The sequence below is a fragment of the Apiospora hydei genome, assembly GCF_038363865.1.
Source record: "Apiospora hydei strain CBS 114990 chromosome Unknown utg000009l_segment0_segment0, whole genome shotgun sequence".
In the NCBI taxonomy this organism is placed as follows: domain Eukaryota; kingdom Fungi; phylum Ascomycota; class Sordariomycetes; order Amphisphaeriales; family Apiosporaceae; genus Apiospora; species Apiospora hydei.
In genome coordinates, this window is record NW_027117368.1 from 632,588 (window position 1) to 648,456 (window position 15,869).

At 54.4% G+C, this 15,869-nt stretch overlaps 2 protein-coding genes across 2 annotated transcripts; both read left to right on the forward strand.

Annotated features, from left to right (window-relative positions):
• Window positions 1-6,773: 6,773 nt before the first annotated feature.
• Window positions 6,774-7,472, forward strand: PG997_011960 (uncharacterized protein; the record flags this gene model as incomplete). Its single annotated transcript, XM_066816275.1, has 1 exon — window positions 6,774-7,472. The coding sequence occupies one exon, from the start codon at window positions 6,774-6,776 to the stop codon at window positions 7,470-7,472; it is 699 nt and encodes a 232-aa protein (XP_066661967.1).
• Window positions 7,473-9,292: 1,820 nt separating this feature from the next.
• On the forward strand, window positions 9,293-9,724 carry PG997_011961 (uncharacterized protein; the record flags this gene model as incomplete). The annotated part of the gene is made up of 1 exon (XM_066816276.1): window positions 9,293-9,724. The coding sequence occupies one exon, from the start codon at window positions 9,293-9,295 to the stop codon at window positions 9,722-9,724; it is 432 nt and encodes a 143-aa protein (XP_066661968.1).
• Window positions 9,725-15,869: the final 6,145 nt, after the last annotated feature.

Here is a 15,869-nt window from a genome sequence, read left to right on the forward strand (position 1 = left end):
GATATCGTGTGCTCTTTCCACCTTGCAGAACGAACGATCCATGACCTGGTCCCGTCGAGTGTCGTCGGTGGACAACTGCCAATTCCAGCGGGAATGCTCCGACAGGCACAAGGCACCTTGCAAAGTCGGGGCGCGGCCCAGCAATTGAGGAAGATGGCCCTCCCCGAACCAGTAATGAGCTCGGCGAGGAACGATCAATGGATGTGACCTTACCTCCGGGCGGGTTTACCTGGGCGGCGCGCGTGTGTACCTCACATGAAAGGGAAAAAGCCTGTGCGCCCAAAAGCCAAGCCTGTGGATGATCTCCGAGCCCTGTCAGAAGAAGAAGAAGCAGACTCCATTTCCCACCCTCTGCATCTGGTTAGAGGAGTATAGTGGTATAGCGCAACCACCCAACCCATGGCCGAATGGGCCGTATACTGCGCTGTATACTCGGCTGGACACGCGTCAGTGCTACCGTCCCGTCGCATTCTTGTCCCGGTCGAACCAGCCGAGCACAGACTGGAGTGTAGCACCGACCGAGGCCTGAAAGCTTGGACGACACATACAACTCTCAACCGAGTGGAACCTCGACAAGTACTTAGCCAATGCAATTTGGGCAAAAAGGCCATCGTCAATCGGGACGGGATCGAATACAGCTTGATACCTACCTGAAGCAGAAACCGAGGACAGAAACCCGAGATACCTGCCTTCCCCAAGTCTAGCAGCAGCAGCAGCAATAACATGCGGGATGTCAAAATCCTGTGAATTGATAATAGACAGTTGCGGATCAACAACCACTGCCGTCCCCAAGCAAAAGCCGGCGCCCCCATTTTGATATGATATATCAATCTCATGTTTGGCCCAGAGGACGAACGTCGAGTCCTCAATGGTCAAGGGCCCTGAGCCATTGGCCAATGACCTGCGATGCCGTGTGGCGACCGGCGACCGACGCCCGCACGGCAGGCCAACCAGACGACCCCAACCAAAGCTTCATTCGGTTTGGAAACCACGTATGCAGGCTCTGCCTGCCGTCGAGTTCGTGTATGGAAGTTAGGCACATGAAAAGGCTGCGGGAAAATATATGGGTTTCATCATGTCCTTAAGTAAGCAGGCACGCTATATGCCTCTCTCACTCACTCCATTCCCGCCTTATCTCGACGAATAGCATGGCGTTGGATGTTGACGGGATATGGGCCAAAGGGGTTTTGGTGTAAGGCGGAGTCGCCCAGGGGCCCTGAGTTGAGTCGAGTCCTTTGAGATGTTCTCGGTTCTCATCACACACACACGCACCGCATGCCCGCCCGCAGCAGCGGCAGAGACAAGCCAGCCAGCATCGGTCTTTTCTCCGAAAGCGCAGTGCAGCAGGGAGAGAGCGAGAGAGTCAGTCCGTGCATGATACTTCTTACTGCTTACATGCCAAGATGCCTCTTCATGCCTGTCTACATGTACTTGCATGCCTCTCTCTCTATTTCTCCCTCTCCCTCTCTCCCTCCCCATCCATCTATATCCACTTACCTCTCTATCTGGGCAAATCAACGTACGGGCGTAAGAGGAGTCAAGTATAGGTATATACTTGCACCTCAATAATGGAAGATTGCCCGTTGGATCGGTTTCTTCGGACCACCTTGAAGCGAACATGAACCCTAAAACTAGGACCTAACGTCCTTGGCGTGGGGCCCTTTTCGGGGGTCCCTGTGGGAACACTGGGAAGTGCTACAAGCATGCTGCAGCACACAATAAAGCCAACAGATATGTAGGTTAGGTATGTATGTAAGTACACACATGCCAGCGGGTGTGAGAAATGGCCGCCGTTCTCGAGAAGCTGAAGGATACAGGTCGAAAGGCGACACGCAACATCCCCCCCCGAATCCTCTCCCACCAAGGATGGCATTTGCAGGATTGCGCCATTCCTCGTCTTTATCCCGGCTGGTGATCGTCTTTGATCGACCGTACCGCACATGGGATTGATGCTATCAAGATGCCAGACGTACAGGGCCTCGCTCTGTAGATGGGTAGCATCGAGCTCGACGTTTCTACAAAAAGAAACTCCCTGGATGGGATGGGAGAGCCGACAGCCTGCTGCTGTGCGGTGCCGTCCCCAATGTGACTGCGTCGCCAGTGGCTGGAGGCATCAGGGATTCCCAGGATTCCCGGGATTCCCAGATGCAGGTGGCCGTTTCTGGAAACCCACCTTTTGTCGAGAATCCCTACCGTTTCTCTCTTAATTACACATGCATCGGCTAACACCACCAGAGCACACGCCTGCCAGTAGTAATCCTTTCTTTGGGACCTCAACTCCCCTTACGACGAGCCGCGTCGTCCTTCGTCCATCACAATATCCTGAGCAGGCCGGCCAATGCAGAAGCAGCAAGTGCTAACTACCTATTGCCATTTTCAGTTCGCCTCTATCGTATTCTGTCTGGCCCTCTCTCCCTCTAAGCCCCCAAGATCGTCATTGAGCCTGCTATCGGCTGCTGGGGTTGGGATGCATTGCGTCGGGAGATGCTCGTGATATTCTCTGCCCCTCCAGCGGCAGGGGAGCGAGTTAGTGGCAACACCAATATCGCGGGGTTGCGAGAAACAACGGCAACCTTGCAAATTACTTTTTTTACATGCTCCCAAGTTCAGTCAGGTCGAGGTCCACGAACAGTAACTCAACCCGCGTCATTTTTTATTTTATTTTATCTTTCCTACGCGAAGGAACTTCCCAGACGCATATGCTGTCGAACGGGGCAGTCGTATGTAGGTGGTTAGTATTGGGGAGGGGAGGGGTGGTGTGCGTTCGACACACGCATGCATCAATGATCTATCTTGTCGTGGCGAGTCATACAGTCCATTCAACCCTTCGCCGGGACTACGACGAATATTTTTTTCTTCTTCTTCGTAAATCCGTTTCTCCTGCAAGGCATTGCGGAGTGCCAGAGAGCGAGAAGTGCCAGTATGTATGTGTGCATGTATGCAGCTGCAGGTTATGGAGCATCACCAGATACACATGCTGGCTGCATCGGCGGTCCTATCTTTTTTTTTGTCCTCTCTTCAGCCTTCGATAAAGCCAACGCAAGGCGCGCCTCGACGCCTGTCAGCCATTACTACGCTGTACGTCGTAAGATAAGGTATGGTATGGAAAGCCCTGTGCGGCGCAGCAGCTTCGTTGGTTGGTGAAGGACACTTCTTACTTGTCCGTACCCTGGACCTACGTGTAGTTCTGTGGAAACACAAGCTATTACATCCAGCAGGATATGACAACAAGTAATAAAAATTGGCTGCTGCAGGATTAGATAGCATATGGCCCATATCCAATAGTCTTCAACTGATATTCATGACTTATACATGACGGCCCTTCGGTATAGCAACTTGAGATGACGGTTGGGCAGTGCAGTGTTCAATGATTGCAAGTACGATGTACCAAGCCCAGGGCCTGTGGACTGCTAGCAGGCTAGCATCCATCCGAATTGTGGTGGCAGCAGCAGCTAACAGCTAACGAGGTGCAGCAATTAAGCACGTACCTGCTAAGAGTCTGCTAAGAGGCTGCTAAAGGCAGAGGCTGCCGCGCTGTGGAGAAAGCCCCCAGGCGTGCAGGGTCCCGCAGCAATGGTGATGGGTTTTCAATTTTCTGCCCTTTCCTTCCTACACTCCAATGCCTATTAGGCCTGTGCCACTTGTTCAGCGCAACCCCCACAGTGCAGCAACGGCCGCACCGGCAACACAACACAACACGAACACCTTCTGTGCTCGCCTACTCTACTGCTACATTACCTACCGTCCCATCGTGCATCCTGTCGCCTGGCCCGACATAGTCCGCCGGCCCTGGGAGGCAGGCAGGTTCCGATTCGCCTAGATTCGCTCTGGGTCTGGGTCGGGGTGGTATGTGTGCGTTGAAGGAACATCCCATCGTGGGAAAAAGAGGGACTGACAGCTGTTCAGGTCTCGATTCGAACAGCATTTCCATATTCCATGGGACGACACACTGTCGAGGCCGGCGACTGACTTGGGCCAGCAGCCTAGGCCGTCCCTCACTGGCCAGTCGCGACGTTCGGCGGCAATAGGGACTGCATGTCCGATGCATAAGTGAGCTCATCTTCCCCGTCTGTGTGGAAAACAGGCCCGGATTCAGCCAGATCGACGTGTCCAAAAAGAGGTACTGCCGTGCAGGACATCAACGATGTCCGTTGCCCTTTGCCTCATTTGCCGCACCAAGACTTCTTGCCAGTGTCTGTCTGGACAATGTACGTACAGATGTCACTCGAGGTCTCTCTGTCGTGTCGCATCAATCAACCACTGGAGAAAGAAAGGACTCTGCAGAGTCTCATTCCCCAAGAAACGGGGTGCGCCTGCATTTTCGAGGATGCGATACCAGCATGTATCATCAAAGTATCTCCGCAGTCCCAGCAGTCCATTTGATAGAGTTCCAGTATTATACCCCATCGATATAATCGATACTTGCAGGGGGGCCTGGGACGTGGGTTTTGCGTAATCTCTCGAACCAGTTTTGCCGAAAACACGGAATTCAACCGCCTACATACGATCTCCGCCATCTTCCCTCCTTGCCTGAGTAACGCAGTCTAGGCCACCAAGATTGCACCACTACCGAACAATCGAGCTGCATACTCAGGCGATCACGATCAAGCATTCCCGAACTTCGGAGTCGCCCAGGTAACCAACCACAACCGCCGACGACCTGCTTCTGGTTTGCTGCTGGTTGCTGCCGCCGCTGTGACTTTAACCTCAAGGACCCCTAAACTGCATCCCACCCGGGACACGATACTCCCCTCCCAAGACGCTTACACGTCAACAACCACCGCCTTCTTCTCCCCTTGACATATTAGACATGCGCACGCCCATTTAGATTAATATCTACGGTGCGTCTAGACTTGCCAGGGGAGCACACTACCGAGCCCCCTCCCCCTTCGAGTGACGCAGACGGCACTTCGGGAGGCTGGCTTCACTTGCTGCATCGGGCAGCTCGTCGTCAAGCGCAACTCCCGTATACATGACATGCAACTCCAGGAAAACGTCCAGCCAAAAAAAGCTCAGACTCGGTCCACATGGCACGGCGGGGAGACAGGGCACGGAGGCGCCATCCCTCCTCCCCGGAACGGGTGGGATCTGGGCTGTGACGCGCAGCCACATAGCCCATAGTGCCGCCTGCGGCCAAAAGCTGCTGGATGAAGTCACACATGCCCTCCATTGCCGCACCGTATTCCGAGCCAGTCCGCGTCGACGTGTGTCCCCCGGTAGCCCACTGACTGACTGACTGACTAACTGACTGTATACTCAAACTTGCATCATCGTCATCACCGTTATATAGCCCCCTTCCTGCAGGTGCGGGGCGGAAAATGGGAGTTTTTCCCTTTCCCTGACTGTGTATATGTACAGATTACGCGCGCCATGAACAACGCCTCTTCGTGGTAGGCTCGCTTCGATGCAGCAACTCCCCAGAAAGCGGCTCATAACGTCACGGCACCTATGGTCTACTGCGTACTTTTGGTTTTCGGGTCGAGATTTGACGTTTCCAAACGAACCTAGCCCAGAAGGGCCTGATGATCTGAACATTTGTCATCCCCTCCTACTCCCCTCTGAAGATCCGTCGTGGTGGACTCCTATAAGGCAGCTTGGCTTGACTTTGTGGGCGGCCGTGACGATGACCCCATTTCTGCAATCTCCGCGACGCATGCATGCTAAGGCTCACAAGCCCAGGATTTGGAGACCTTGACTGGACTGGGACTGGGACCGCCAGAACGTGTAAAAGATGTGTACCTACAGGTAAAGTAAAGTAAAAGAGCCCGCTTGGGGTGTTTTTCGTGACACGTCAGAATTGCCCGTAGCTCTCCTTCCGGAACGGCTGGCCGTCAATTTTCGGAGCGGACAGTTCCACCCCCTCGCTCGCAAGCGTCCTTTGCTGTGCTATTGACGCACGCTGGGCGGCCCACCGTGCTGCTTGGATTGGCGGAGAAGAAGGAGCGCTTGGGTGGTGACGAGGCCACCGGCACGCGCAAGCGACGAATGGGAACCAACTCCACGATGGATTCAAACTTCGCTGTTTTCCTCCTGCTGGCAGATGGGCCAGCCCTGTTGGCCCCGTGTGCAATGTCTGTCCGTCCTTCCCATGTTGCCGGTGTTGCTTGTTACCACTCCTCCCTCCCTGCCCTCCCTCTCGTGCTCGGCCGAGAAGGAAGGACTGTCTGTCCACTATCTACTAACCACATCAATCGACTAGGCTTCGACTCGTTCCCAGCAAAGCAGCCCGGAGCTCGTCATCGCGCCACAGATGGGTTGAGTCAAGGGTCGTCCTGCTCAACTTACTACAATGGCCGGTGACTCTTTCTGCTCGGATGCACGTCATGAGAAACACCCGGTTTCGTCGTCTCTACGACAAAACTCGATGGCCGCCGCTTGCTTTGAGGGGAGGGTATCGTGGTCATTCGCCTCGGCAATTGCAGAGGATCGCCGCATGTCTGGCTGCATGACAGGGACATCACGCACGACAACGATCATTGCGCCGATATACCCAGCATGTGCCGAGCCTAAGGTTGCAGGGCTTCTTCGGATGAATATGGTTCTTCTGATGGTCTGCCCTTTTGGGGTGTCGAAATCGAGGCTCTGAGAGAGGGGGGAAGGGAGAGAGGCTACAGAATGAACGATGGGATGCAATGTCGCCAAACGAGCCAATGGATGGGGTGGTGAGGTGAGGTGAACCTGGTCGTTTTTACCCCCGCCGTGCATTCCGCGACCGATATGTTCGAAACTCCGTAAACGATCTGCGGTTCGGACTGTCGACCCGGCTCATTGGCATGGTATCACCACGTTGGCTGTCAATCTTGTCCCTCTTCGGGCTTCGGGGGGACATCAGCATCGATCCCTCCTTCCCTCCGCGTGACTTGCCTCTCTGGCCGATCCCACTCCTGTTCCGGAAGGAGGGACTCGTCAGCGCAATCTCCGGGGAGAAAACAAAAGCCGCCCAACAGCGGTTGCTGACGTGCCCTGACAGGAAAGTGATTCCGGAGCAGCGGTACTCTATACTCACTCTGCGCATGAACGAGGTGATCGTTTGGGGCAACAATGGTCTGCTGACTGCTTCTGGCTTCATCTACCTGAGACGAGACTACCGCTATCTTAGAGAGTACGAACGTGCCTTCGTACCTGCCTATCTGTCTGTCTGCAACAGGGTCCTGACAAGGGAAGCGAGCGGGAAGGAACAGGTTGCATGGCTTCCTTCGGTTCGGCCTCTGTTGCCTCGTGACTGTTCGTCCTGCGCTGATGTCGACGATATACACGGGGTACGGACGAGAGTTGAGTACATTGAGTACTGGGTAGCGGAAGAAGCTAAGAACGAGTGTGAAACAGGTTTGCCCAAGATGGCTGGCTCCTCGGCTCGACATAGTTCTTCACGCTTTTACTTGGGACGAGAGGCAGATTACTATGGCTCTCCCGTCGGGGCTCTTGTCCACACTGCCCACGCTGAGACGACATGCGAGGCCTTGGAGAACTAAGAGGTGAAAGAAAGAGCATTGATGCTGAGAGAAACTTCGAGTGGAAGGAGCCGGGTTCTCCCAAGTCTACCTGACGCCTCGGCTCGGTGTATGTGGCCATTTCGCTGGTATGATTGATATCTACTCGTCCTAACTGCCTGCCAACCAGTTTGGTTCGGGAGATGTTCTATGTCGAGGATGCTACGAGTGTGAACCAGGTCCGCTAAGTCTGGCTCCTCGGCTCGGTATAGTCTCTTCCACTTCACTCTTGCCGAGAAGGGTGAGCCAAATTGCGTGCATGTTTTTCCCTGCCCCGTCGCTGGCTTTCTACCGGCGATTCGTTGGTCCCCGCGCGTGGATGTTTCACGAAGCTTGGGTGGGAGCAAGCGGGGAGTTCAGGGGGGGGCGACGTTGTGTTAATGAACAGCGAACGCTGCCACGAGGTGGGAAAGAAAACCTACCGACCAGGTTCGTCGAGCGCGGCTCGTGCCCCAATGTTGTGTGTGCAATTTACTGGTATGATTGATGATACCCGCTGTACTGTCTTTGGCTGTGATCCAGCATTGATTTCAGGAACATGATTTGGTGCTGAGGGAGGAGGGGGCTGCGATTGGGGCGTTCAGGTCGCGCTCCAAACCCGCAAGCCGAAAATGGCTCGGTGCAGTCGTCAGTCACTCGATTCTACTGGTATCGATATCTACCTACGACCGTCTGAGCTGCCTAGCAGCAACGGCTTGAGATGATTCCCGGCACTGCGTTGCTATCTGTTTGCTTGGAAATGGGTGCAGGTCTCTTTCTCCCTGGCTGTCTGTCTGCTGAACTCTGATTTTACTGGTGGTCGATCCTCGTCGCTAATGACTATCGACTTACGAGGTTGCAGGAGATGAGAGAACAGTGTGCCTGCCGAGGAAGAAACTCAGCGGAAGAAGGAACCAGATCCTTCGAAGACTGGCCTTGGCTCGGCGTGGGACCGGCCATTGCTGATACATTTGATGCTTGTTTGATGCTTTAACTTCATTACCTACTAACATGGTTCGAGAGAGAGAGAGAGAACCCCTGGCCGGCACTCTGATTTCTGTTTTGAATGGGCAGAGCTTTTCCACAGCATCGAACGAGGGCTGAGCGACCAGGTTGCTGTCAAGCACCTCACCATCTTCGACAGGTGAATTCTGAGTAACACGCGCCGCCTCATGGTCGGCGGCATGATTGCTGGGCACCTCGGCCTCCCCGCTGCACCGATGGGTCGAAATCGATGATACAGCTCAGCTACACCCTCTTGCCTGCACGCCCTTGGTACTACCGATCACCCAGTAGCAGATGAAAGAGCACTGTGGTGACACCGCGACTTCTATGGGGTCTACATACTGATAAAAGAGAAGAATATGAAGTTCTGGAGTCACAAAGAATCTCGTCTTTCTTCGGGATTAATCTTTATTCATTGAAGAGTACGAAGAAAGCAGAGCGGGCCAGACGTCGGTTCCCCGTGGCAGCTCCGGATTACTGGCGGCTGTTCCTCGATGATACTCGCGAACGCTTCGAGAAGGGGTTGGGATCAGGCAACAGCCCCTTCCACGAAGTCATTCGCTTCTATGACTTACCTAACCTATCGTATCATATATCCGCGAGCTGGGAAACAGGGGGCGAGGGAAGAAACAGGGAAGAAACAAGCTGCGTGTGGTTGCTCCCGGCTTCTTCAGGTCTTTTCGCGATCGTTCCTCGGCTGCAATTTACGAGATCTTGAGACCAGAGTCGCGCAACGTGAAGTCCATCCTCCGAAAGGTGCCCAGCACTTCCTTGGGTGATGAGGGAGGCGTCCGCTCATATCGATGTCGTCGCCCACGATGTCGAGATCAAGGATTGCGGATCGGAGTGGAAGCCCATCTGGCGACACGACACCAAGCTCGGCCACGAGCGGCCACGACAAGGCCCGCGGCGAGGCCGAGCTGGCGTGCGAGGACGGTCACCGTCCCGCTCATCGTCGTCCTTGGCGAGGGCGTGTCCGACCTGCCTGCCCCGGACTGCGCTTCGAGAAGTACTGCGTCGAGGAAGCTACGTATGGAACCAGGTCCCCCGAACCCGACCGACCTTGGGCTCGGTGTAGTCATTTGGCTGGCATGATACCTACCGTCCCAGCTACGCAGGAGCTTGGCTCCAGGAAAATCCTCAACGCTCTGCTATCTGCTATCTGCTTGACTAGGCGCAGTTTCTTCTCAAGCATCGAACGCGCGTTCAAGGAAGAACTCCGGAATCTCGGCATCCGCTCCGGAGATTAGTAGACGTGGATTGGGCAGCCATTGTCTACGGAGCGGCGTCACTTCTCTTCCTTGGGGCTGGCTGGTTAGTAATAATTATCCCTCAAGCTCGAGGTAAAACAGTGTCAGATCCTAGTATTCAGCTCAGCACGAGTAAGCTCTGAATACGAGGAACTCATCAAAGAAGAAAAAAACTTGACGGCTTCCGAATGAACGGCGGGGCGCGCCAGCGATTGATCTCTGGCCGCCTGCTGATCCCGGTTGACGAGGCTGCCGCGCGAAAAAACACGAGTCAAGGCCTTCGACTCGAGGGAAGATCCCCCGACGACGGCGGAGAGGCGAGGTTCGTTTCACGTTTCGAGGGCAGGCCGTTCGGTTTCGAAACCACGAAACAATGCCGCTCTCCTCGGGGCTGAAATTTTCGTATTTCGTCCGATCTTCTAAAACAAACGGGCTGAAACGACTTTTTGACTTGTGGCGGTTTGCAACACGCACAGCACGCAGATCCGGGGTGCCAAGTGGGCGCGGCTTATACGGTTTCTTTCGGCGACAGGCGCGGCGATGAAGGCACTAAGCTGAAATACAAGCGGAATCCTAGCATCGCTGCTGAAGATCGAAACGCAACTCGGTATAGCTGAGTGAGTACTGGCAATGTGCTGGGTGTGGACTGAGAGCACAAGCAGCTGATTCCGAATGATTCACGATGAGGCGAATAATGCCTCGTTTCCCAACTGCAGCGCAGCGCAGCTAAGCCAAGCTTGGAACTTGCAAGATGCGACTTCGCCTCATTCACAGCCCACGGGACCGTCTATCGTCGTTCCTTGGCACGGGAGCGGACTCGATGGTTTTTCGATACGAGGTTACATAAATGGCGAAACCCGCGCGCAGCTGAGCTGGGGTGGAGAGCCGGCGACTTAGCAAAGACCACGTGAGGGCAGGACAAATGCACTCTCGGCAGGTAGGTTGACTCTTGACCTTACAATGCCGCTTCAAAGCAGGGCCTACTTCAAATAAGCAAGTTTCTTGGGAGGTGAGAAGAGAGGAGAGCGAGCAAAGAGTAAGTAAGTCGCGCATGGCTGTACTCTGACAAGCAGAACCTGCTTTGTCATTTGTCCCAACTCTACAAGCCGACGACAAGCGCAACTATGTTACATTTCCTATGCATTTGAAATGCATCGCAAGGTTAAAGCGCAAAACGCCAAATAAGCTCACATACTTCAGTGTTCTACATATGGCGTCGATCCCAACGGGCAATAGGTAAGTGTGTGACAGGATTACCAATGCCTTGTTCGGCGTTTTCAGGGATCGGGGTTCGGAGGCTTTTTTGTTCCTTGCTTCCTTTTTTCTCGTTCTACATCTGACGATGCTGCAGAAGCGGCGCGGCTCAGGTGAATCAATTGATGAATTGAATTGCAGCGAAACGAACAAAATACGCCCCCAGCCAGCCAAGCCTCCCAACCCCCGCTTTGCCGACGTGGGACCGAAAAGCACTAGCTGCGCGCACCAAGAAAGACACCCGACTTGACACACTGCCCCTAGGCTTGCTGCCACCATCCGATCCTTGCGATTGGTTTCTGGGACACACGCTATTGTGCATGCTACAGACTAACCTCGTCGTTGGCGGCGCAACCATTTCCCAACGGCGGGAGAAACATCAGACGATAGGTTGATTGGAGAGGGAGAGAGAAAGAGAGAGAAAGAGGCGAAGCTGGCATCAGCAGGCGCAGGGCTAGAGGCCAATGCCCGTCCGGGCCGAGGACGCCAGTCTGTCCTGCCATTCGTCACGAGCGATGCGAAGTCCCTGTCGATCGCCCCCGAACTCCGAGCTGTTTGTTTGTTTCTTGGCTTCGGGGAACTCGAGTTTGCACTTTTGCACCAACACGCCAAGATGTGATGTGCGGCCAAGAAGCCCGGATGCGTCGCTGTTTGGGGGTTCGTTCTACATACCCCGCGGGCCTAGAATTCTTCTTGATTGAAATGGGCCAGGATGGGCAGACAAACAGAACAGGCCGACGGGCAGAGGTGAGCGCGCGAGCCTCCTTCCGTGTCATAACGACCTTCAGCTGCATGCTCTTTCTGCTGCATCAGAGTTTTGGTCCCTCTTGCCTCGAAACTTTGTCCACGCAATCCCTCCGACATACATACACGATATGCTGCTGAATGGAGTACCTACTGACTTGACTTTGTCGCGACATGGGCTATTATTAGCAAAAAGCTCAGCAGCTTGGCGAATTCCGCCGCATCCTCGACGGTTGAGCGGTGAATGTCGTAAAAGAAGGAGAAAGCTGAAGTCCAGTGCGAAACTGAGCGAGTCGTCTTTGCATGTGTTGTGTAACTTCAGCCCCCACCGACAGATGCGTCTTCCTGACTACCGCGATTGATTCCGACATGGTTACCACCGAATGACCGACGCAACGACGAGTCGCACGGGGGTTTCGAATGCATGCATGCGGGCGTGAGGCTGGCGATGAACCAACCTATCTACCTACTTTACTTTACTTGTGTTCTTTCTCCTACGCAACCAGCCTTTTCGCTACCAAGCCCAGCAGCGGCATGGAAATGCAATTTACAAATGGCAAGTGTCGTCCCGGGGGCCGGAACAGAACAAGGAGGCGGCGCATTTGCATTTTTCTGGCGTACCCTGCCATCCACCCCCGCCGTTTTCGTACACACCGTCCATCTCGAGACGCCATTCCATCCGGCATCCTACCCTGAGGGAAGAACCCCTCACTTCAGCCCCTCAGCCGTTTGACGTAGAGACTGACCTGCATTAAGTCGGATTCCACACGATGGAGATTGGACGATAAGATGCTGACCGACACTGGCCGATGGAGACGGGTTTCACAGAGGGGACACACTACTACTCAACTGTGCATACAGCACACACGCTGTTTCCTGTCCCTTATCTCTACAGGCGCTTGCGAATTGCCTAATATGCATGCCATAACAAGCGGTGTCACTAGCGATAGATACCCCGCGTCTTTTTCCTTGCCTAGCGGGAAGGGGACAAGTTGACAGGAAAGAAGCAAACCAAGCCAAGCAGCATTGAGTGTGCCAATCCCTGAACCGTGCCGACGGGAAGACAGAAAGACTGGGAAAATAAGCAAAGCAACGGATTGGTTTCTGATTAACCACCTACGATCTATCTCTACGGGAGAACGGGCGGGGTATTGCTGTATTTGTGTATGTAAGAGTTCGGGCCAGACATTAATTGAGCAGGCATGGATCGCGGTGAAACACAGACACAGACACAGACACAGCACACACATACACGGGTAACACCAGCGTGATACGAACGCTACGACGGAGTAGGAACGCTACCTAAGTATCCTACCGGCAAGCAAGTATGTAGCTGAATGACCTGACCTGACCTGACCCTTGGTTTGATTTCTCTTTTTTCATGCACCGTTGCCCTAGCGAAAAAAGATGAGCAGAGTGTACCAAAAGCGCGCTGGAGGTGAATAAGGGGAAACGGTAACAGAAGAGCGAAAAAGTGGTCAAGGAGAACGGTGAGCCGGGAGGCTATGCGATTGGCACAGCACAGATGAGGCGCCCCGTCGAAGGGGGCCCCCAGATGGCACCAGACCTTCTAGAATGAATCCTGCATTGAGTGGCATGGCGGGCATGGAGGGGGGAGGTTTGATTCGACCAGCGAAGCCAGAGGGTAGGAAAAAGCGTTGCGCGGCGTCGTTGCGGTGCGGGTTTTCGCCAGGGCACTTCTCTTTCTCGTGAAGGTGAAGGGCCCATTCTCTGCGCCCTTCTGCGACGGCTAGTCTCCTCCCCGGACCACGAACCCGGACCATCTTTGATTGCTGGGTGGATATTCGCCAGAAAGTGGGCTCTGGCTGGCGCTGCGTGGGACCCGGCCGTATGCACCGGGGAGAAGCAGATTGATCTTCCGCCCAGACCGACGTTTTTCTCTCACAAATCGTTGCTTTTCTAACCTTAGATGCGAAATGCAAGTGTTGGCTCGGTCGATCGTCACCCGCATCGTCTGTTCGCTGCCGCTGCCGCTGGTATTCGCTGGGCAGCCAGGAGGCTCCATTTAGGTGGTCGGTATGTACATGTATGTATGTAGGTCACAGGTAGGTCACAGGTCAGAGAGGTCGACCGAGCTGAGTAAGAGGTGAGAGGTGTATGTAGAATAAGGCTGAGCGAGCGACGCTGGCATTGGCATTGGCATACCAGGACTGGAAGCCAGAATATCAGAGGAAAACCATGAGCCCAGAGCAGATCTGCTCCCACCGTGCCAATAGACGAAGATCTTCCCACAAGTATTCGAAGATCGATTGCTAATAGAGACGGGAGAGAGCGAGAGAGAGACACGAGACCTGCGTCGAGGCTTTCTGATTATTGGAATTACGGTGTAAATTGAATAATCTCCCCGCTCATTTACCTTTGCTCACCTGTTTGCCATCGTTCAATCAAAAGCCATCGTGGGCTGGCCCTCTTCCTAGGCCCTCTCCGGGTCCGTCCAGCTGGGTCGTTCGTCCTCCGTTACTGCCAATAGGCAATAGCGTAGGCGGCGGCGCTGGCGTCTCGAACGACGTTTCGGAGACTTCTGACATTGGGATTGGACCACCGCAGCCGGCCTACCTTGCTTTTCGCTCGCTGACAACACACACGCCCTCACCGGGTCACCTCCCTTGGGTTCCTAGTCGGCTTTGGTCAGTCACCCTTGCCCGGCTTGTGGGATCCTCCTGCTTGGGTCCTTGGGTCCTTGGGTCTTTGGGTACGCTACATAGCCTATCCTGGGAATATCCGTTTTCAGAAGGTGTGATCTGATCTGATCCCGTCAGCTTCTCTCTGGGAGTCTAGCCTATGGGAGACAGCCCCTCCCTTTATCCCCCCCCGCGTGCGATTCATTGGTCCGCCGCTCCCAGCAGACAGAAAGGCAGGCGTGCAGCGTAGCAGCACCGCCCATCCCTTCCTTCTCCTTCTGCGGCTACTGAAAGGAGCAGGCGAGTGAGGCTGAAGCTAGATTGAGTGCAGCAGCGCCCAGCCAAGCAGAGGGAGAGAGGGGAGAAGAAAGCCAAAAAGCCTGGGTAGGTAGTTGGCGTTGGCGGGCGAAGAGGGGGGGGGGATTGGGAATTGGGAATTACGTGGGAATGCTTATTACTGCTGCGGCTCACTGCCACATGCCAGTCCGTGGGTTGGTGAAAGCCTCCTCCCCTCTCCTAGTCCGTCTCGTTTCTTTCGATAGCAGCCTCTCGCGGAAATTCAATGCTGGCTTAGCTTTGTAGGTAGTCTGCGGCGGGCTTTCGCTACACCAACCTTCTAGTCCGTTTTGGCTTTTCCCGGGGAGAGCAGCTCTCTCGCTTGGAGAGTTTGTTCTATTCCTGGTGTCTCATCGCACCGTCAGGGAGAAAACCCAAAAACCCCCGATTGTCGTCGTTCGTCTCATCCACTATCTGTGCCTGGATCGTCACCTACTGTATCTGTATCGCACACTCGCACACTAGACTCTCTACCTAGACTCTCTGGAGGCTCTACACTGCTTATTACACCCCCTGTGTGTGTTACTTACTGCTTACTCAAAGCCCCCTCCGCAAAGAGTCCCGAGGTGACGAGCGGGGAGCAACCCAGCTGGCTCATTACCACGTACAGCAAACATTACATTACCACCCTGATGAGTACTGTATGTATGTACTTACTTCATCCGGATCTGACACAGACCGCACCACATCCACGGCGCACAAGCATCCCGCACAGCTTCGCATATGAAATAGATTGATCCATGCCTACCCGTACCGTCCACTCGTCAGCAGTAGCACCCAGCACCCCCTCCACGCCTCGTACAGGGTCCCCGTCGCCTAGCAGCTCAGAGGCTAGTGTGCGTAATCCTCTTATCATCCGCAGTCTTGGACTCTCCCACTTACACACGCACGCCTATCTACCATCGTCTTTGGCTCTGCGTGTCTGAGTGTTTGAGTGAGTGTGTGCGTGTGTGTGTATCAAATCATTATTATCCGTCGTCTTCTACCTGCTCTTCTTTTCCTTCCCCTCCACTTCTCCACCTCCACACTTTTGATGCCGCAATATCCGACTCCCTGTTGTTATTACGACCACTCTCTCTCTCTGCTTGTCTGCGTCTGCTTCTTTATCTGCGACCGCCGCGAGCCACCGCTCCCGCTACCGCCATCATCGCCGACCGCCAAAACTTGGA